General features: G+C 44.4%; 1 protein-coding gene across 1 annotated transcript; it reads right to left on the reverse strand.

Moving 5' to 3' along the window:
- Positions 1–443: 443 nt before the first annotated feature.
- Positions 444–19,309, reverse strand: LOC132763094 (uncharacterized). The gene is made up of 2 exons (XM_067470680.1): positions 19,120–19,309; positions 444–4,805 (listed from the first exon to the last, which is right to left on the reverse strand). Exon 2 carries the CDS (start codon positions 4,793–4,795, stop codon positions 2,726–2,728), a length of 2,070 nt encoding a protein of 689 aa, XP_067326781.1. The 5' UTR covers positions 4,796–4,805; positions 19,120–19,309; the 3' UTR covers positions 444–2,725.
- Between the last annotated feature and the right edge of the window lie 2,784 nt (positions 19,310–22,093).

The raw sequence follows: 22,093 nt of genomic DNA on the forward strand, positions 1-22,093 counted from the left end.
TTTCAACTGAATCGCTAATAAACCTCGGTGGCACTTCCTTCCACTTGGTGAGATCTTTTATTGGGAAAAATCAGGGATTGGGTGCTTCTCTGGGAAAAATAACTCTTTGATGAGTCTAATTGGTCTCTGCCTCCTGGCAAAGACCCCTAAATTCCTCCTCTATAACAGTTGGAAAATGTTCTGTCAGCAAGATAGTGAAGATGGAGGATTTCTCCTTTCTCCCTAAAACAGCCTTTAAGGTTAAGGTAAAGGTTTTCCCCTGACATTAAGTCCAGTCATGTCCAACTCTGGGGTTTGGTGCTCATCTCCATGTCTAAGCTGAAGAGTCGCCATTGTCCGTAGACACCTCCAAGATCATATGACTGCATAGAGCACCGTTACCGGTCGGCATGACTGCATAGAGTACCGTTACCTTCCCGCTGGAGCAGTACCTATTGATCTACTCACATTTTCACACAGACTTTATTCAATGTAAAATGCCATATTACAAAATAAAACATGCAGTCCCGTGGCAACGGAAATAGGCTGTCAAATACTGTATATACTCAGTTATAAGTCTAGTTTTTCAGCGCATGCAACTCCTGGAATGATTCCATCAGCGCTGCCTCCCAAAAATCCTGCAAATCTCTTAGGAAGACAAGTGGACAAATGTCAGCATGCTGGAAGAAGCAAAAACCACCAGCATTGAAGCGATGGTCCTCCGCCATCAACTCCGCTGGATCGGCCACGTTGTCCAGATGCCTGACCACCATCTCCCAAAGCAGTTGCTCTACTCTGAACTCAAGAATGGAAAATGGAATGTTGGTGGGCAGAAAAAGAGATTGAAAGATGGGCTCAAAGCCAACCTTAAAAAAACTGGCATAGACACTGAGAACTGGGAAGCCCTGGTCCTTGAGCGCTCCAGCTGGAGGTCAGCTGTGACCAGCAATGCTGCAGAATTTGAAGAGGCATGAATAGAGGGCGAAAGAGAGAAATGTGCCAAGAGGAAGGTGCGTCAAGCCAACTCTGTCCGCCTTCCACTTGGAAACCGATGCCCTCACTGTGGGAGAACATGCAGATCAAGAATAGGGCTCCACAGTCACCTACGGACCCACCGCCAGCATACTACACTTGGAGGACCATCATCCTCGGACTATGAGGGATCGCCTAACTAGTTTTTCAGCCCTTTTTTAGGCTGAAAAAGCCCCCCTCCAAAGAAGGAGCCTCCACCACACTCCAGGGCAGAGAGTTCCACTGCTGAACAGCTCTTCCTAATATTCAGGTGGAATCTCCTTTTCTGTAATTTGAAGCCATTGTTCTGCATCCAATCTCCAGGGCAGCAGAAAACAAGTTTGCTCCCTCCTCCTATGATTTCCCCTTATATCTTGATCCATGGCCCTCCTCATGTCTCCTCTCAGCCTTCTCTTTTGCAGGCTAAACCTGCCCAGCTCTTTATGCCACTCCTCATACTGTATATACTCAGTTATAAGCCTAGTTTTTCCACCCATTTTTATTGGAAAGATACACAAACACTTTTACATTGAAGAAGGTTAGAATAATGATTTAGTCAGAGTTGGACAGTGTTATCTTAAATTACAGTTTCATGTAAATGTCCAAAAGCATTTAACCTACTAATGCCTCAATTAACATAGTGCAATTAATGTAATTTTATTGATAAAAAGGTAAAGGTTTTCCTCTGACATTAAGTCCAGTCGTGTCCGACTCTGGGGTGTGGTTCTCATCTCCATTTCTAAGCGGAAGAGCCGGCATTGTCCGTAGACACCTCCAAAATCAAGTGGCCAGCATGACTGCATGCAGCGCCGTTACCTTCCTGCCGGAGTGGTACCTATTGATCTACTTACATTTGCATGTTTTTGAACTGCTAGGTTGGCAGAAGCTGGGGCTGACAGCGGAAGCTCACGCCACTCCCTGGATTCGAAACTGCAACCTTTCAGTCAACAAGCTCAGCAACTCAACACTTTAATCCACTGCGCCACCGGGGGCTCCTTAATTTTAGGGTATCCATTTATTTTAATTTAATTGGTATCCATTCTTAATTTAATTTAATTTAATTTAATTGGTATCCATTTTTATTTTGAACTTTACTGCTTCATTTCCCACCTTTGGTTTATACTCAAGTCAACCCATTTCCCTAGTTTTCTGTGTTAAATTAGGTGCCCGCCTCGACTTATATTTGGGTCGGCTTATACTTGAGTATATATGGTAAGATGTTTTCTACTGTTTCTGGTATGGTTTGTATTCACTGTAGAATTAATGCAGCTTGACGCCACTTTAGCTGCCCTTGCTCTGTGCTAAGGAATGATGGTGAGGCACTCGTACACTTTGGAAGAAAAGACTCAAGACCTTATAAACATCCACCTCTCATGACTGCATAATATTGAGCTATGGTTCTTAAAATGGCACCAAAACATACTAATTCTACAGTATAATGGCACCCTTCGTTACCTTAAGATTGGACTGCTATTAAGAAAGATTATATTGATTGTGGCGAGAGTTTGGGAATATTCAAACTAACTTGTTGACATCTTTCCTTCAAAACTGTTCTGGAACAGCAGCTAAAGAGAGTCCTAAAGGAAAACATGTACATAGCAGCTTGGGGTCATTTATACAGCTTCAGTAAACAAGATGTAGGAGTGCATTCTCGACAAAAATGGCAGAATTATATGGATTTGTCTCTTGGACATTTGCTACATCAACAAGTACAAGCTTATGGGAAACATTGGCCTCAGGGTATCAGGAAACCTCTGGATAACACAGTGCCCAAGAGCATGGAAGGGAGGAGGAGAGCATCAGTAAAAGGAAAATGCATAGACATTGCACCATTTTTTCCACCGGTATTTTCTGTGGCGTGTTTAGTAGCCATGTCTTTTATCGCAAGCTTGACAGGCACAATAGATTCTTCCAGCTTCTTGTTGCTGTTGTAAACCATTTCTTTTTCACTATGTTTGGAGTAGTTATGGTATAGCTCCATGCACATTTCGGGTACCAGTCGTTTCAGAACTCTGGTTTCGGTCTCATTGGCCGTTTCATTTCCGCTCGGCTTCGTGTACTCGCCCATTGTGGCATTCACGCAGTCACTCACAAAAACATCAATCAGAACAGGCTGGCTGTAGTTCGGCTGGAAAACACGGCCCATGAAACGATGCCGGTTTTCATTCCACCACTGTTGCTCCTCGCTGTCATTAAACTGAAAATGCATATCGCCCATTGGGCCGCCAAAGCTGAGTTCCGTGTTTCCAACTGCAGTACCTGCAACAGCTTCTCCTTGTGTGTGCTTCATCACAGGGTTAGATGGATTAGGCTCCTGAATGTGAGTATTGTGGATTATGCTGCCTCCTTCTGCTTGCCCGGAATAGCTACGGTACTGTTGAACACACATTTCGTGTACCACTTGGGTCACAACTCTGCGCTCCATCTCATCTGCTGTTTCATTCCCACTGGGCTCAATGAACTCTCTCACGGTGATGTTCCAACAGTCCCGCACAAAGACTTCCGGTGGAACAGGCTGCTCATACTTTGGATAGTAGACTTGATCAGAATAACGATTACGGTTTTCATACCACCAGCGTTGCTCCTCGTGGTTTCTAAAATTGAACTGCATGTTGGACATGGCACGACTTAAAACGAAGCCACCGAGGGCTCCCACCGCAGCGGCTCCTGCTATATGCTTCAGATTGGTCTTGGGAGGCTTTGGCTTCCATGGTTTGGCATCATAGTGGCCCCATTTTGGATTGTAATTAGGATTCTGTGGGTAGCCAGGGTTATAGTGGGGATAGCTAGGGTTTTGTGGGTAATTGGGGTTATGGGGGTAGCCAGGATTTGGCGGTGGATAGGCAGGGTTGTGTTGAGGGTAGCCAGGATTATGTGGTGGGTAAGCAGGGTTTTGTGCGGGGTTGACAGGATTATGTGGTGGGTATGCAGGGTTGGCAGGATTGTGCGGTGGGTATGCAGGGTTGGCAGGGTTATGTGGAGGATACGCTGGGTTTTGTGCAGGGTTGGCAGGATTATGTGGAGGGTATGCAGGGTTGGCAGGATTATGTGGAGGGTATGCAGGGTTGGCAGGGTTATGTGGAGGATACGCAGGATTTTGTGCGGGGTTGACAGGATTATGCGGTGGGTATGCAGGGTTGGCAGGATTATGTGGTGGGTATGCAGGGTTTTGTGCAGGGTTGGCAGGATTATGTGGTGGGTATGCAGGGTTGGCAGGATTGTGCGGTGGGTATGCAGGGTTGGCAGGGTTATGTGGAGGATACGCAGGGTTTTGTGCAGGGTTGGCAGGATTATTTGGCTGGTATGCAGGATTATATGGAGGAGGGTTATTTGCGGGTTTGTTTTGTGGCACCACAGGGTTTTGTGCAGGGTTGGCAGGATTATGTGGCTGGTATGCAGGATTATACGGGGGAGGGTTATTTGCGGGTTTGTTTTGTGGCACCACGGGATTTTGCACAGGCTGGACAGGTTGGCGTGCAGACTGGACCGGGACTTCCTGCACAGGTTTGACAGGGTTTTGTACAGGTTTTATAGGTTTGTGTACAGGATTGCCAGGATTACTAGGTTGATGCACAGGCCTGCTCGGTTTGTTAGGCGGATGTACTGGCCTGCTCGGTTTGCTAGGTTGATGTACAGGCCTGCTGGGTTTGCTAGGCTGATGTACAGGCCTGCTGGGCTTGTGGTGACTCCCTCTATTGCCACCACTGGGTCTGCTGCTTCCTCTTCTGGAAAGGGACATGATAACTTCTGTCTGAAGCAGAACAAAGAGCATCACTATTGAGCAAAGCACCAGGTACTTTCCCATGTTGAATCTTCTGAAAAACAAAAGAGTGAAAAAATATTATTAAAACTGGAGACAAATAAGAGAAAAAGAAGATGGTGTAAATTACATCTCTGCAAACAGGCAGTAATAGAGTTTCTAAAACAACCTTGCATGACTCAAGAGTTGCAGGATTGGGCAGTCCAGAGTATAATGGTTCCCAGCAGTGGCATGTGATTGCCCAAACAAACTATCAGCAATCACTTATGGAGCACCATCTCACACACCTTCACTTATGGAGCACCATCTCACATACCTTCCCTGCACTGCGGTTTGTTGTGATATTGTATGTGTATATTTACTGAGTCTGCTTCCGGCATTGTCACAACTTAGGGTTTTTGTCTTGTTTTGTTTTTCATGTCAGGAGCGACTTGAAAAACTGCAAGTCGCTTCTGCTGTGAGAAAATTGGCTGTCTGCAAGGACGTTGCCAAAGGGATGCCTGGATGTTTTGGTGTTTTATCATCCTTGTGGGAGGCTTCAACTTCAGGTTTTTGTTTTGTTTTGTTTTGTTTTTCATGTCAGGAGGGACTTGAGAAACTGCAAGTCGCTTCTGGCGTGAGAAAATTGGCTGTCTGCAAGGACATTGCCCAAGGAATGCCTGGATGTTTTGGTGTTTTATCATCCTTGTGGGAGGCTTCTCTCATGTCCCTGCATGGGGGGCTGAAGCTGGCAGAGGGAGCTCAACCCACTCTCCCCGGATTCGAACCTCCGACCTGTCAGTCTTCAGTCCTGCCGGCACAAGGGCACTGGAGGCATGGATTAACAGTGCCCCATGTGTATTCGCAATAGCAAGGGAGACCCCTAACAGGTCTTGCGTATATGTGTGGTGGAGGTAAATCTGGCCCCAAACTCGGAATCAAGCACCCTTATTTCTTTATTTATTTACAATATTTATATTCCACCCTTCTCACCCCACAGAGGACTCAGGGTGGATTACAATGTACATATGCATGGCAAACATGCAATGCCATAGACACACAACATTCCAGCTTTTTCATGAGGGTATTCTGGTCACCAGGGCAGCTGTCGCTTCACCGTCCATTAGTAACAATGATGGGGTACTTCCTCATTATTTGCATGCTTGCTGGAAATTTTTATGGCATTGTAAATTAGCCTTCCCCCATAAGTGATACCTACATTTCCTACTTGACAGATGCACTTTTTGGTAGTAGAGAAGGCTATCATTGAGGGCCTTGGTCCCACATGGGTTCTTGTGTGTCATCACAACAGCTCCAGTAACAGGATAATAGCATCAAGCTTATTGATCAACAAGACAGATTCCTTGCAAAATATTGCACCTTTATCATCTCTAAAATTTCCTCAGTACATGCAGAAGAACAATTACATGTCCATGATGCGCTCCCTCCCATGATACAAAGAATTAAGCATTGGCAACACAATATGAAACAAAGAGCCCACCATTCCATTGGTTACATCTAGACGACACAGCCGGACTAGATCCCTTCCAGTCCGGCTTTCGTGCGGGGCACAGGACAGAGACTGTGCTGGTCTCCATCACGGATCACCTTCGATGCCAGCTTGACCAGGGCGGGTCAGCACTGCTTGTGTTATTGGATATCACAGCAGCATTTGACACAGTCGACCACAATCTTTTGACCCACCGCCTTGCTGCTGTTGGAGTCAGGGGGACAGCTTTAAATTGGCTGTCCTCCTTTCTTCACAAGCGTGGACAGCGAGTGGAGAGGGGAGGCCTGATCTCTGAGAGGTCCCCTCTATCTTGTGGGGTTCCTCAGGGGGCCATTCTCTCCCCTCTGTTGCTTAACATCTATATGCGACCACTTGCTCAGCTGGTCCGAGGTTTTGGGCTTGAGTGTTATCAGTACTCTGATGACACTCAGCTGGTGCTGAAGATGGAAGGCCGACCGGACTCTGTACCCGATTATTTCCATCAGTGCCTCGAGGCCGTGACTGGATGGCTGCGTGCCAGCAGGTTGAGGGTGAATCCAGCAAAGACTGAGATCCTATGGCTGGGTCGACTGGGCAGTGGGAATATCCAGCTGCCTACCCTGGATGGCGAGGCACTACGCCAGTCATCCTTGGTAAAGAGTCTGGGAGTCCTTTTGGACCCTCTGCTGACAATGGAGGCCCAGGTCTCCGTCGTGAACAGAACCGCCTTTTTTCACCTGCGGCAGGCTAGACGGCTGTCCCCCTCCCTGTCCAGGGACGACCTAGCTACGGTGATCCAGGCTACGGTCATCTCAAGACTGGACTACTGTAACGCCCTCAACATTGGCCTTCCTCTGTCGGTGATCTGGAAGCTCAAGTTGGTACAAAACGCAGGTGCTTGGCTTCTTGCGGGAATTCCGATGAGATGCTGCATAACACCAATCTTACTACAGCTGCATTGGTTACCAATTGATCACTGGATCACTTTCAAAGTGATGGTACTCACCTCTAAGGCCTTGCATGGTCTGGGGCCGATGTACCTGAGGGACTGCCTCACCCCCTCCCAACCCCAGAGATCCCTCCGTTCTGAGGACCAAGATCTATTGGAAATTCCCAGTGTCAAGACCTTGCGTCTAACAGCAACCAGACGCAGAGCCTTTACAGCAGTAGCACCATCACTCTGGAATACTCTGCTACCTGAAGTCCGTGTCTTGCGGGATTTATCAGCTTTCCGCAGGGCATGTAAGACATACCTGTTTTGACAGGCCTTTGATCTCTGATATTGCTGTTTTTAAATTGTTTTAAATTGTTTTTGAATTGTGTTCGATTTTAGTCTGTTCTTGTAAGCTGCTCTGAGCCCCAGGGGAGTGGCAGCATGTAAGTTCGAATAATAAATAAATAAATATATGACTCTATATTTGCAAACTAAACAATTTCACATGTGCAGTCTCAAGAACAAGCAACCTGGATTTGAAAACAGAAACAGAAGTAGAACAGAACATTGCACAAGTTTTTTGTTTTGTTTTGTTTTTTCATGTCAGGAGCAACTTGAGAAACTGCAAGTCGCTTCTGGTGTGAGAGAATTTGCTGTCTGCAAGGACATTGTTCAGGGATGCCTGGATGTTTTACCATCCTGTCGAAGCCTTCTCTAATATCCACATATGAGAAGCTGGAGCTGACAGGCACGAGCTCACCTGCCAGCACAAGGGCTTCATCCATTGCACCACCAGGAACTCCTTGCACATTGAATATAATGCAATATAATGTGTCTAGCATTTAACAATATGTAAAAATGGGTGAATATGCTCTAGCAGTAATCCATCATAACAGACAGATAGCGGCAACAGGGAAGGGAATGCATTTGCAAGTCTTACACTAATTTCATGTTTATTTTTATTTATTTATTCACGATATTTATATGCCGCCCTTCTCACCCATAAGGGGACTCAGAGCGACTTACAAATAAAAAGTATGGTAGATACAATATATTATATTATTACCATAGCACAATATTAATATTATATATTACATTGTACTATAACAATATACTGTAATATTATTAGTAATATCACATCTATATATATAAAAATGCTCTGTGCATAATGAGTACCTTAAAAACAAAAGAACCAATGAACGAAATCACACCAAATTTGGCAAAAAAATGTCTCACAACAAAAGGAGTGCTCAAAAAATTATGATTTTGTCATTTGGGAGTTATAGTTATTGGGATTTATAGTTCATCTACAATCCAAGAGCATTCTGAACCCCATCAATGATGGAATTGAACCAAACATGGCACACAGAACGCCCATGACCAACAGAAAATACTAGAAGTGTTTGCTGGGCATTGACCTTGAGTTTAGGAGTTGTAGTTCACCTACATCCAGAGAGCACTGTGGACTCAAACAATGACCCAATTCTATCGTTGGTGGGGTTCAGAATGCGCTGTGATTGTAGGTGAACTATAAATCCCAGCAACTACAACTCCCAAATGTCAAGAGTCTATTTTCCCCAAACTCCACATTTGGGCATATTAAGTATTTGTGTAGAGTATTTGGTCCAGATCCATCATTGTTTGAGTCCACAGAGATCTCTGGATGTAGGTGAACTACGACTCCAAAACTCAAGGTCAATGCTCACCAAACCCTTCTAGTGTTTTCTGTTGGTCACGGGAGTTCTGTGTGCCAAGTTTGGTTCAATTCCATCATTGGTGGAGTTCAGAATGCTCTGTGATTGTAGGTGAACTATAAATCCCAGCAACTACAACTCCCAAACATCAAAGTCTATTTTCCCCAAACTCCACCAGTGTTGACATTTGGGCATATTGAGGATTCGTGCCAAGTTTGGTCCGGTGAGTGAAAATACATCCTGCATATCAGATATTCATATGACGATACATAACAGTAGCAATATGACAGTTATGAAGTAGCAATGGAAATAATGTTATGGTTGGGGGTCAACACAACATGAGGAACTGTATTAAGGGGTCACGGCATTAGGAAGGTTGAGAAACACTTTATTATATTATACATTACATTACATTACATTACATTACATTACATTACATTACTATATTATATTATATTATATTATATTATATTATATTAAGCACAGTGCAGGAGACAAGATGGAACTGCCTTCCTGGCCCCACTAATTTCATATGTGAAGCATTCGGATCTGTGCAACTGGATTTCACAATATTAGGAATCATTTGGCAAATGCCCAGCATCATGTGAAAAGCTTTCCATGGTGCAGATGAGCTTGAGAAGATACTGCTTGAGTAGCATACACTTTGACTTGGTTTTGCTGAATGCATAGGGTGTGACCACAGACAAAGGAATATGCCAGTTTCACAATCTCTATCAGTGAAACTTGGAATCTTGTTTAAGTATCACGTCTTTCCCGAATTAGAAACCCCAGCAACTACAACTCCCAAAGTGGAGCTTCACTTTTGGGAGTTGTAGTTGCTGGGGTTTATAGTTCACCTACAATCAAAGAGCATTCAAACTCCACCAACGATGGAATTGAACCAAATGTGGCATACAGGACTCCCATAAACAACAGAAAACACTAAAAGGGTTTGGTGGGCATTGACCTTGAGTTTGGGAGTTGTAGTTCACCTACATCCAGAGAGCACTGTGGACTGAAACGATAGGTCTGGACCAAACTTGGCACAAATATTCCATATGCCCAAATATGAACACAAATGGAGTTTGGGGAAATAGACCTTAACATTTGGGAGTTGTCGTTACTGGGATTTATAGTTCACCTACAATCAAAGAGCATTCTGAACCCCACCAACGACAGAATTGGGGCAAACTTCCCACACAGAACCCCAATACTTAAGGCCATCCAGTTCAACTCCCTTCACCAGGACAAGGATACCTAATCAAAGCCCTCCTGAAAAAGAGCCATCCAGCCATATATATAGATAGATATATAAGATTCACACACAAAGAGAGATAGTATTATAAATTTGAAAGGGATCCTTAAAGTGAAAAGGTCTTTGAGTGAAATTTGCAAATGCTAAGCAAGGGGCTTTGAATGAAATTAACAGCAAAAGAGAAATATACCCTTTCTCTGTAGAAAAGGAGCAACACGGAAGAAAATGTTTTAAAAACAAGAGGCATCATGTAGAGGTCAAACAAAGTTCAAAGTCACATAGGAAGTTGTGTTGTGGTTAAGGTTGTGGTTAAGCGCAGAGTCTACAGGTACAAGAAGGTACTTTCCATCAAAAGGTCAAGGGAGGTAAAGGTAAAGGCAAAGGTAGTTCCCTGACATTAAGTCCAGTCATGTCTGACTCTGGGGTGTGGTGCCCATCTCCATTTCTAAGCCGAAGAGCCAGCATTGTCCGTAGACACCTCCAAGGTCATGTGGCTGGCATGACTGCATTGAGCGCCGTTACCCTCCCGCCAGAGCGGTACCTATTGATCTACTCACATTTGCATGTTTTCGAACTGCTAGCTTGGCAGAAGCTAGGGCTGACAGCGGAAGCTCACGCCGCTCCCCGGAATCGAACCTGCGACCTTTCGATCAACAAGCTCAGCAGCTCAGTGCTTTAACCCACTGCGCCACCGGGGGCTCCAAGGGTCAAGGGAGGGGGGCTGGAAAAGGAGTACTTTCCATGACCTATTACTTGAGTATAAAGGTCAGCAGAAACAGAGGAGGGGGCAGCAGTCACTTGAAAGGTAGCATCTGCGTATGCTGCCAGGCTGTCCGTCTTCTTCATGAAGAAACTAAAATAAACCTTGTTTTTTGATCTTTTTTTTGGACTCTTCTCCTTCTTTACGTGCTCTCGTGATGTGGACCTAAGAACACCCCATTTAGGGTCTCTAACAAAAGAAGGACACAGAACCCCCTTGACCAACTGAAAATATTTAAGGCCATCGAGTCCAACTCCCTTCACCTGGGCAAGAAAACATAATCAAAGCACTCCTGACAAAGAGCCATCCAGCCATAGATATAGATAGATATGATTCACACACAGAGAGAGATATAGTATCATAGATTTGAAAGGGACTCCTAAAGAAGGACAATGATACGTTGCATGTTCCAGGGTAGGCAAACGAGACACTCTCCACATCAACACTGACAAAGAAACAAGAAATACTGTTTATCCACAAGCATCAACACATTACATCTATTAGAAACCAACACTTTCTCATTACTTTATTTTCCAAATCACCAGACTGGGCCACAGCAACACATGGCAGGGGACATCTAGTCATTAATAAAGATGTTGAATAGGACCTGAAGATCTCTCCACCTGTTTACAAGATTTTAATCCGTGATTTCCTGATTATTGTTGTTTGGTTCTTTTATCCGGTGGAGTTTTTTATCTTGTGTAAATATTGACTTTTTTGAATGTACGCCTCTCATGGCAATAATAATCAAGCTGTCAATGCAAACTCTTAATGCTCTCAGCGCATGCATAACCAGAAATTCCAATTAGGATTTTCTGGATTTTGCTGTAAACCCAGCCCTTGTTTACAACTCTGAGCTCTTGTAAGCATCATGGGAGGGAAGCATCACAAGTGGCCGACTGCCAGGCAAAGCAGTCGAGTCGGCAAGTCCCACTTTGGATTCAAATGTAAGCTTCCACATCAATAAATAACACACGTATTGAAGAAAATGCAAGTGCCGGATCTTTTCCTTTGAAAAGGAAACATAATTTAAACAGAAACGCTCCTTTCTCATTGATCAAACCACAAATGTTCTTACATTCTGTTTTGTATCACAGAGGAGAAAACCCCACCCAGCCTTCCACGCCCAAATTAGAGATTTGACTGAGCAAAAGACATCAGAGATGATGTTTACTTGAAGGGCTTCTTTCCTCTCTCTCTCTTTGAAAAATAAATATTCTAATTTATTTCAGGACCACATTTTATTTTAGGACACAATCAGGAATTTCAAAAGCAATCTCTTATTGTCCTTCAGTGCTTTATAAATTCTGGATTGCATTTCTCTAGCAAATTTTGGACCGAGACTGCAGATGTACATGTCTTCAGCCTATATATCACATATGGACAGACCCAGGCCCAGGGGTCGGATGCGGCCCCTTGGACTCTTTTCTCAGACCCTCCTCTCTCTCACCATCCTATCCTTCCTTCCTATTCTCTTTCCTTCCATCCTTCCCTTCCTTCCTTCCCTCCCTCCCTCTTTCCTCCCTCCTTCCCTCTCTCCCCTTCTCTTTTCTTCCTTCCTTCCTTCCTTCCTTCCTTCCTTCCTTCTTTCCTCTATTTTGTCTTTCCTTCCTTCCTTTTTGTTTTTCCTTCCCTTCCTCTTTCCTCCCTCCTTCCCTCTCTCCCTTTCTCCTTCCGTCCTTCCTTCCTTCCTTCCTTCCTTCCTTCCTTCCTTCCTTCCTTCCTTCCTTCCTTCCTCCGTTTTGTCTTTCCTTCCTTCCTTTTTGTTTTTCCTTCCTTCTCTCTTTCCTCCCTCTCTCCCTCCATTCTCTTCCACCCTTCCTTCCTTCCATCCTTCTCTTCCTCCCTCTCTTCCTTCCCTCCCTTTTCCCTCCCTTCCCTCCCTTTCTCCTTTTTTCCTTCCTTGTCTTTTTTTCTTCCTTTTTGTCTTTCCTTCCTTCTCTCTTTCCTCCCTCACTCCATTCTCTTCCACCCTTCTTTCCATCCTTCTCTTCCTCCCTTCCCTCCCTCTTTCTCTTTCAATTCTTCCTTCCTTCCCTCCCTCCTTCTTTCTCTTTCCATTCTTCCTTCCTTCCCTCCCTCTTTCCTCCCTCCTTCCCTTTCTCCCTTTCCCCTTCCTTCCTTCCTTCCTTCCTTCCTTCCTTCCTTCCTTCCTTTTTGTCTTTCATTCCTTTTTGTATTCCCTTCCTTCTCTCTTTCCTCCCTACCTGCCTCCCTCCATTCCCTTCCTTCCCTTTTCCCTTTCTCCTGGGGGTTAGTTATGTTAGGGCATGTAAAAAAAAAATCAGTTGGTGAGTGTGTTACCTGAAAATGTAAAACACAAAGCTGATTGGTTGGGCCATGCCTAAGAAGCTAGCTGAGCTTGGGAGTTTTGACAACAGTTACATATTGAAGCTTTAGCTGTGGAGAAGCCTGCAGACTGAGAGAGACAGTTCTTGCTTCATGAGCTGCTGGAAGAAGATCTCCCACACTGACGTCTAAATACCATTTGAATCTCTTTCAAAAATGACATTTTATGAGTCAACGCAACTGTTCTCATGCGTGTATATATGTTGCTCTGCATTACATCGAGTAAACTTCTTATTCTTTACTGATCATCTGTGTGGCATATTTTCTTTCTCTGGCAACACAGTGTGTGGACTGGTAAAACGTGAACTATGCGTGATTTTCATTTCGCCACAGTTTAGCTGGGAGAAGAGAAGGTAGAGAAGGAACATGAGAGCCATGTTTCAAGATCTACAAGGGTGTCCCATTGAGGAGGGTGGGGAGAACTGACTTTCTGCTGCTGAAGAGACCCGAGCACAAGGGAGCAATGGGCTCAAATGGCAGGAAAAGAGATTTGACTGAAAAGATTAGGAAGAAGTTCCTGAGGGTAAGAGCTGTTGGAAAGTGGCACAAGCTGCCTCCAAGTGTGGTGGAGGCTTTTCAGCAGAGGCTGTCTATTAGGAGTGCTTTGATTGTGCCTTCTTGTATGGCAGGAGATTGGACTGGATGTGTGCTGCCACACGCTAGGCCTGTAATAATTGATTTTTTAAACAGGGCGTGCTCTTTGTGCCCAGCAGGGAACCGAGGTGAGAGGCCTTCAAGGATTTTCCCATACACAGTCTTTAGAAGGCTTGAAATGTTTAACAAAGTCCTTTATTATTGCTTAGGTCTTCAATAAAACAACAAACACTTCTTGTATCTTCAACAGATTAAACAAATGCTTCTTAACTTGCCCCAAAATGGACAGGCACCTTGCTTGGAGAACTATTTCTTTCTTTAACAAAGAAAACCCTTTTTTAACCCCTCCCAGGCAATCTACTGTCTAAGCTCTGCTGATGTGGGTTCTACTACCGGTTCCAATCTGTGACTTGGGTCCTGAGTAGACGTACCAGTCAAGCCTATGTAGATTCTCCAGCTGGAATTCTTTGGGTCTGTAAAACTGTTTTCTTCCGAAACTTTAGGACTGTTTCCCTCAGATGCTGTAAAGCTGAGAGGCTGTAAGCTCCCAGCCAGAGCTTTGGGACTGTTTTCCCCCGGAATTTCTGTCCTGGATGCTGTAGGAAATAAAGCTTTTCTACAGATGGAGCTAATCCATGTCCTGTAGCTTAGCTTTCCACTATAAGACTGAACTAAAAATGTCTCCCTCTCTTCCCATGGCCCTGGGGAAAGGGGCAGAACCAAAACTTAACAATGATAGACAGGTGGCTAGCCCTTTGATTGCAAACTAAGGGAAGCCACCTTGTTGCAAATGCATGGAACCTTGGAATATATGCAAACACTCAATAGAAAGAAAATGAAGCTGAAACTCCTGGTACAGCCGTTCCAGCAAGGATGGCCCTTGGGGGTCTCTTCCAGCTCTAGGATTCTATGATTATATATCAGGAGCAGGCATGTAGCCGGGGAGGGGGGGGGGGCTTGGGGACTCAGCCCCCCCCTCCCCCGAATCGAAATCCTGGCTACGGGCCTGATCAGGAGTAGCCAATATGGGGTCTACTGGATACACTTTTCCCATGCCTACTATATATTATTAGAATCAGTACTTCTGTGCAGGTACAACTGCACCACAAGCTCCAATTTTGTTTGCTTTGCATTGAATGTTTGTTATAATCCTAAGTTTCAGGGACTCTGCATATAGGTGGCTTCCTTTGGCTGCAATCATAGGGCAAGCCACCTGTCAATTATAGTTAGATTCCCTGGTCCCGCCCCCTTTTGGGTTTTTGGAGGGAATAGGAGCCTTTTTGGGTCAGTCCACACAGAGAAGCTTTACAAGCAGGACATAATACCAAGAGCTCTTGTAGAAAGTTTTGTCTTCTACGGCTTGGCCGGGGACATATACAGCCTACAGTTTGGCCGGGGTTATACAGCCCACAGCTTGGCCAAGGATCATACAGCCTTACAGCTCCTTCGCTGAGGGACTTCAGTCAGCCATCACTGAAACCTGAATTCTTTCTCCCCTGGAAGTCTACAAAGCTCTGCTAGGTAAGGGTTGCTCGCGGAAGCCAGACGCAGTTGGTACCAGGTGCAGGGGCTCCACGCCATCAGAGGCAAAGACAGACTGCCCAGATTAGAAGTTAAGGATTTCCCCATTAGTTACAGTTATGAAGATAGTGTCTGTTCCCTGTGGACAAGATTGAGAGAGAGCCAATAGACTGTTAAGAAAGCCTTAAAGTACCTGTTTGTTTTCAATAATAAAGAATTTTGTTGAACCTTTAAGCAATCTAAAGACTTTGTTTTAAGGAAATCCAGGGGCCTTTAATCTGAGGAAGCCCCGGCGTCCCGTTGGTCACACAGAATTTATGTCCTGTCTACAGTTTTATGCACAGGCCCAGCGTGCGACAGCACAACTTCTAATGTCAAATCAGAGCTGCAAAATTTGGAAAGTGAAAATATCATGTTGTTATTTTTTTCACCCTTGGAGGAAAAACTGACATTTGAAACAAAAATAATAAAACAACAAAAGAAGGGATTTGGAGAACTGTATGCTTGATTCTCCAATTCATCGTCAAGTCTGTATCCAGAGGGTAGGAAACGGAGCATAGAAGCTATACATTCTTGGCTCTGTCATCAGGGTATTGCAAGTTGGCTTCCAGAAGAAGAAGAAAAAACTCTGCATTAAAAAAATATAAGCACTAAAACCTCTCTCAGTAAGTTCCAGTGTGGAGCACTAATATTTCATTACGCAGCAGGAGAAGGTAGCCAAAGAAGGATGAGATGGGTAGGCGTGTCCTCATCTTAAAATTTGCCTCTGTGAGCACCAAACTATCATATATACTTGAGTATAAGCCAACCCAAATATAAGCCGAGGCACCTAATTTTTATCACAAAAATCTGGAAAAATGTATTGACTCAAATATAAGCTGAGGGTGAGAAATGTAGCTTTACATAAAACTGTAATTTACAATAATTTCCTTGTGTGGAATTTGCATGACCCCGCACACTGCCTCTACCTTAACCCTTTCCTACCCTTTCCTATGGCACACAGCAAACACAGAAGTTGTAGTTCACCCTGCATCAAGACTCCCTTCGAAAATGGATGTGGACTGTTCTCGGCATATGGGAGTTGTAGTTCACCCTTATCCAGAGAGCACTGAGCCCAGCCCACGACAGATTTGGACTAAACTTTTCACACACACCCAGAGGCGACCCTAGGTAATTTTCAACGGTAAGCAAATAGTATTTTGCACACACACACACACACACACACACCAGTCACTGATATATATTTTCTGTTCGTCGTGGGAGATCTGTGTGCCATATTTGGTTCAATTCCATCATTGGTGGAGTTCAGAATGCTCTTTGATTGTAGGTGAACTATACATCCCAATAACTACAACTCGCATATGTCGAGGTCTATTTTCCCCCAAGAGCGCCTCAAGAGTGCCCCTGGGCAAAATCAACTATACTGCAAATGCTTACTTTGCATAATGGGTTGAGCCGCCCCTGCACACCTCCAACATGGCCAACTACATACTGGCTTGGTTTGGGGAGGATCGATCCATGATTCTGGGAATTGTAGTTCACTCACATCTTTGTGCATTTTCTAATGGGAGAATTCATAAAAAATCAAATCAAAAACTGGCATTTTTCTAATAAATTAGTTACTAATTAACTAAATGATATTACCTAACACCCAATGCCTTTTTCAAATAACCCGGGCACCGCCGGGTACTCAAGCTAGTAGTGCATAAAACACAATTTGGCAATCATGTGTCACTAAAACAATCATGTGTCACTAAAACAATGATGTGTCACTATACCATTCAGACCATGGCAGATGGTGCTGATGCCATTCAAAAAATCCACCATTAATGGACAGAATGGTCCTTCACACAGGGCTGGCGGAAAGAGAGAGGAAGAAATCCATGCTGGATCTAATCCAAAGCTTGCTTCTCTAAATATGTAGCACAACATGAGTCATGCTCAGGGCTCAGGATGGCCGCTTGCCACCTTCTAACACCAAATCATTTCAACAGAGCTACTGTTTTTCCCCATCTGTATGAATCATTTCCCTCTTCTCATGTGCAAAGACATGCCTTCTGAGAAAAATATGTTTTTTCCTCCCTTTTTCTATAGCTTAGAGGCAGCGCGGTTGGCAGCTTTTGGAAATGGAAATGAACGGAATCTTAAGAGCGGGCACATTACTCAGAATTATTTATATCACTTGGCTCCTGGTATTTTCTATCCTCCAACTGCAGTTGCTGGGAAAGGAGTTTCTGTTTGCTGGGAAGCCTGCGAGGGCATGCCTTGTTTCCTAATGCCTTGCCTCCCACTCCCGTTGATCCAAAAAAACAACCTGTTCTCCCTCTTCGTGGAATTTCACATGATATTTTGAATAGTTTGGACAGACTATGCTGCCACAGCCATTGAAAAACCCTTGTTGTCGCTAGTAGGGTTGGCTCGAAATGCAGAGCTCTCATGGGCCAAACCAGCAAAATCCAATTTGGATTGTTGTAGGTTTTTTTGGGCTATATGGCCATGTTCTAGAGGCATTCTCTCCTGATGTTTCGCCTGCATCTATGGCAAGCATCCTCAGAGGTAGTGAGGTCTTGCCATAGATGCTGGTGAAACGTCAGGAGAGAATGCCTCTAAATCAGTGTTTCTCAACCTGGAGGGGGGGCGGGACCCCTGGGGGGGCCACGAGGGGGTTTCAGAGGGGTCCCCAAAGACCGTCAGAATATACAATATTTTCTGTTGGTCATGGGGGCTCTGTGTGAGAAGTTTGACCCAATTCTATCATTGGTGGGGTTCAGAATGCTCTTTGATTTTAGGTGAACTATAAATCCCAGCAACTACAACTCCCAAATGTCAAGGTCTATTTCCCCCAAATTCCACCAGTGTTCATATTTGCATATATTGAGTGTTCGTGCCAAGTTTGGTCCAGATTGTTCATTGTTTGAGTCCACAGTGCTCTCTGGATTTAGGTGAACTACAACTCCCAAACTCAAAATCAATGCCCACCAAGCCATTCTAGCATTTTCTGTTGGTCATGGGAGTTCTGTGTGGCCAGGTCTGGTTCAATTCCATCGTTGGTGGAGTTCAGAATGCTCTTTGATGGTAGGTGAACTATAAATCCCAGCAACGACAACTCCCAGATGACAACATCAATTTCCCCCAACCTCACCAGAATTCAAATTTGGGCATATCGGGTATTTGTGCCACATTTGGTCCAGTGAATGAAAATCCATCCTGCATAGCAGATATTTACATGAGGATTCATAACAGTAGCAAAATTACAGTTATGGAAGTAGCAACAAAAATAATGTTATGGTTGAGGGTCAGCACAGCATGAGGAACTGTATTAAGGGGTCGCACATTAGGTAGGTTGAGAAACACTGCTCTAGAACATGGCCATATAGCCCGAAAAAACCTACAACAACCCAGTGATTCCGGCCATGAAAGCCTTCGACAATACAAAATCCCATTTATGTCTCACATTATATAATAAACTGGAACATGCTCAGGGGCAAAATACGAAGTGATGTCATCTGCTACCATTGCCAGGATGTATGTGCATCCTTTGCAAAAGATGAACCGGGTGGATTAGCCCTAGAAATTCAGTCTCCTGGGATAATTTGCCATTCCTAAACTGGAATAATGTGAACGGAGGATGCTTTCTGTATGTAAGATTTCCTAACAAACAATGTGTCCATTCAAAGCAAGTTGAAAAAAGAAATTGAAAGTGCCAGGCATTCGCTATGATGATTTATGTAACATAGCAGCCGTAAACACTCGACTTAATTTAATTAGATTTAATAAAGGCGGCATTCACTTACCCTTATTCGGCCGATTTTCTGGTGTGCTTCTCCAAGGCTCCCTTCTTTGGGAGAGGAAACTCTTTCTGTGTTCTGAAGTCTGCCTCTCTCCACATACGAGGCAGGAGGTGGGGCATGTTCACTACCTAAAATGGCCAGTTGTTTATCTTGGCAGAAGCAGCCCTTTCAGAGCAGTCCTTCAGCCATCGCACCATCTTACTAAATGGATTAGAAAATCACATTACCATGGAGTCAGTTCCAGACTTTGGAGGAGAAAGCAGAAATCTTTCCAGATAGAAACAAGCTTCAAGCAAAAACCACGCATTGAATCGTTTGCAAAGTTTTGCTGATGTAACTGGAGAACGTGCCCAAGGTGGAGAGGCATTTTAAAGTGCCATATTTTTAGTATGATACCAGCCGTCCCCTGCCACGCGTTGCTGTGGCCCACATGGGGGTTCTGTGTGGGAGGTTTGGCCCAATTCTATCGTTGGTGGAGTTCAGAATGCTCTGTGATTGTAGGTGAACTATAGATCCCAGCAACTATAACTCCCAAATGTCAAGATTCTATTTTCCCCAAACTCCACCAGTGTTCACATTTGGGCATATTGAGTATTCGTGTAGAGTTTGGTCCAGATCCATCATTGTTAGAGTTGGAGCTGATAAACAACTGCACTGCATCCTGTCAGATCCCCAAAATATGGAGGAAAGCAAGAGTTATCGCCATCTTGAAGCCAGGCAAAGACTGTAACGACCCAAAAAGCTACAGACCAATCTCCCTGTTGTGCCACCTCTATAAAGTTCTGGAGAGACTTATTTTGCATAGAATTATGGAAAATATAGACCCCTGTCTGATCCCACAGCAAGCTGGCTTCAGAAAAGGCAACAGCTGCACATCGCAAGTGTTGAACCTGACTCAGCACATAGAAGATGGTTTTGAAAGGCAGCAGATCACAGGAGCTGTCTTCATAGACTTGTCAGCAGCCTATGATACTGTGAACCACTGCCTCCTCCTGAGAAAAATGTATAATATCACAAAGGACTACCACCTCACCCGCCTCATAGGAAACCTGCTACAAAACAGGAGCTTTTTTGTTGAGTTCAGGGCCAGAGAAGCAGATGGCGGAAACAGAAGAACAGCCTGCCTCAGGGGAGCGTACTTGCTCCATCCATGTCTACACAAATGACCAGCCACTGCCAGAAGGGACAGAGAGTTTCATCTATGCTGATGATCGTGCCATCACCACTCAAGCAGGGAGCTTTGAGATGGTTGAACAGAAGCTCTCCGAAGCTCTAGGTGCTCTTACTGCCTATTACAGGGAAAACAAACTGATCCCTAATCCATCCAAAACACAGACATGCGCCTTTCACCTTAAAAACAGACAAGCATCCCAAGCTCTGAGGATTACCTGGGAAGGGATCCCACTGGAGCATTGCAAAACACCCAAATACCTGGGAGTCACTTTGGACCGTGCTCTGACCTACAAGAAGCACTGCCTGAACATCAAGCAAAAAGTGGGCGCTAGAAATAACATCATGCGAAAGCTGACTGGCACAACCTGGGGATCACAACCAGACACAGTGAAGACATCTGCCCTTGCGCTATGCTACTCTGCTGCTGAGTATGCATGCCCAGTGTGGAACACATCTCACCACACTAAAACAGTGGATGTGGCTCTTAATGAGACATGCCGCATTTTCACAGGCTGTCTGCATGCCTCACCACTGGAGAAATTACACTGCTTAGCCGGTATTGCACCACCTGACATCCGCCGGGAAGTAGCAGCCAATAGTGAAAGGACCAAGGCAGAGACATCTCCAGCTCATCCCCTGTTTGGGTATCAGCCAGCACGTCAACGACTTAAATCAAGACATAGTTTTCTTAGATCTAGAGAGACACTCACTGGAACACCCCAGCAAGCGAGAGTCCAAAAGTGGAAGGCCCAAACCCAGCACCTCAATCCATGGGTGATACCAGATGAGAGACTCCCCCCTGGGCACACAGAGGACTGGGCGACCTGGAAGGTGCTGAACAGACTGCGCTCTGGCACCACGAGATGCAGAGCCAATCTTAAGAAATGGGGCTACAGGGTGGAATCCTCGACATGCGAGTGTGGAGAAGAACAAACCACAGACCAGCTGCTGCAATGCAACCTGAGCCCTGCCACATGCACAATGGAGGACCTTCTTGTGACAACACCAGAGGCACTCCAAGTGGCCAGATACTGGTCAAAGGACATTTAACCAAATACCAAGTTTGCAAAATCTGTGTGTTTTTTTTTTTCTTTTTTCTTTTTAATCTGTGTGTTTGTTTTGTTCTGTTAGAATTGTAAAACAATGGTATGGTTGCTGATGACACGATAAATAAATAAATATATTGTTAGAGTCCACAGTGATCTCTGGATGTAGGTGAACTACAACTCCAAAACCAAAAGACACTGGCCACCAAACCCTTCCAGTAATTTCTGTTGGTCATAGGAGAACTGTGTGCCAAGTTTGGTTCAATTCCATCGTTGGTGGGGTTCAGAATGCTCTTTGTAAGTGAACTATAAATCCCAGCAACTATAACTCCCAAATGACAAAATCATTTTTTTTTTTTACTGAAGGACATACATTAGGTTGTTAGGTGTCTTGTGTCCAAATTTGGTGTCAATTTGTCCAGTGGTTTTTGAGTTCTGTTAATCCCACAAACGAACATTACATTTTTATTTATATAGATATAACCACTAATCCCCCAAACTGGGACACATTAGAATCTTAGGCCCCTTCTACACCGCTATATAAAATCTGGATTATCTGCTTTGAAGTGGATTATCTGGAAGTTTTCAAACTTTTTAAACAGAGGGCCAGGTCACAGTCTCTCAAACCGTTGGAGAGCCGGATTATAACTTGAAAAAAAATGAATGAATTCCTATGCACTCTGCACATATCTTATTTGTATTTATTTATTTACTTCATTTATATACCGCTTTTTTCAGCCCTTAGGCGACTCAAAGCG

This window comes from Anolis sagrei, chromosome 7 (assembly GCF_037176765.1).
Source record: "Anolis sagrei isolate rAnoSag1 chromosome 7, rAnoSag1.mat, whole genome shotgun sequence".
Classification (NCBI taxonomy): Eukaryota; Metazoa; Chordata; class Lepidosauria; order Squamata; family Dactyloidae; genus Anolis; species Anolis sagrei.

Excerpts from the sequence above, each read along its gene's own strand:
- LOC132763094 (XM_067470680.1), bottom strand. The coding sequence starts at position 4,795 with ATGGGAAAGTACCTGGTGCTTTGCTCAATAGTGATGCTCTTTGTTCTG.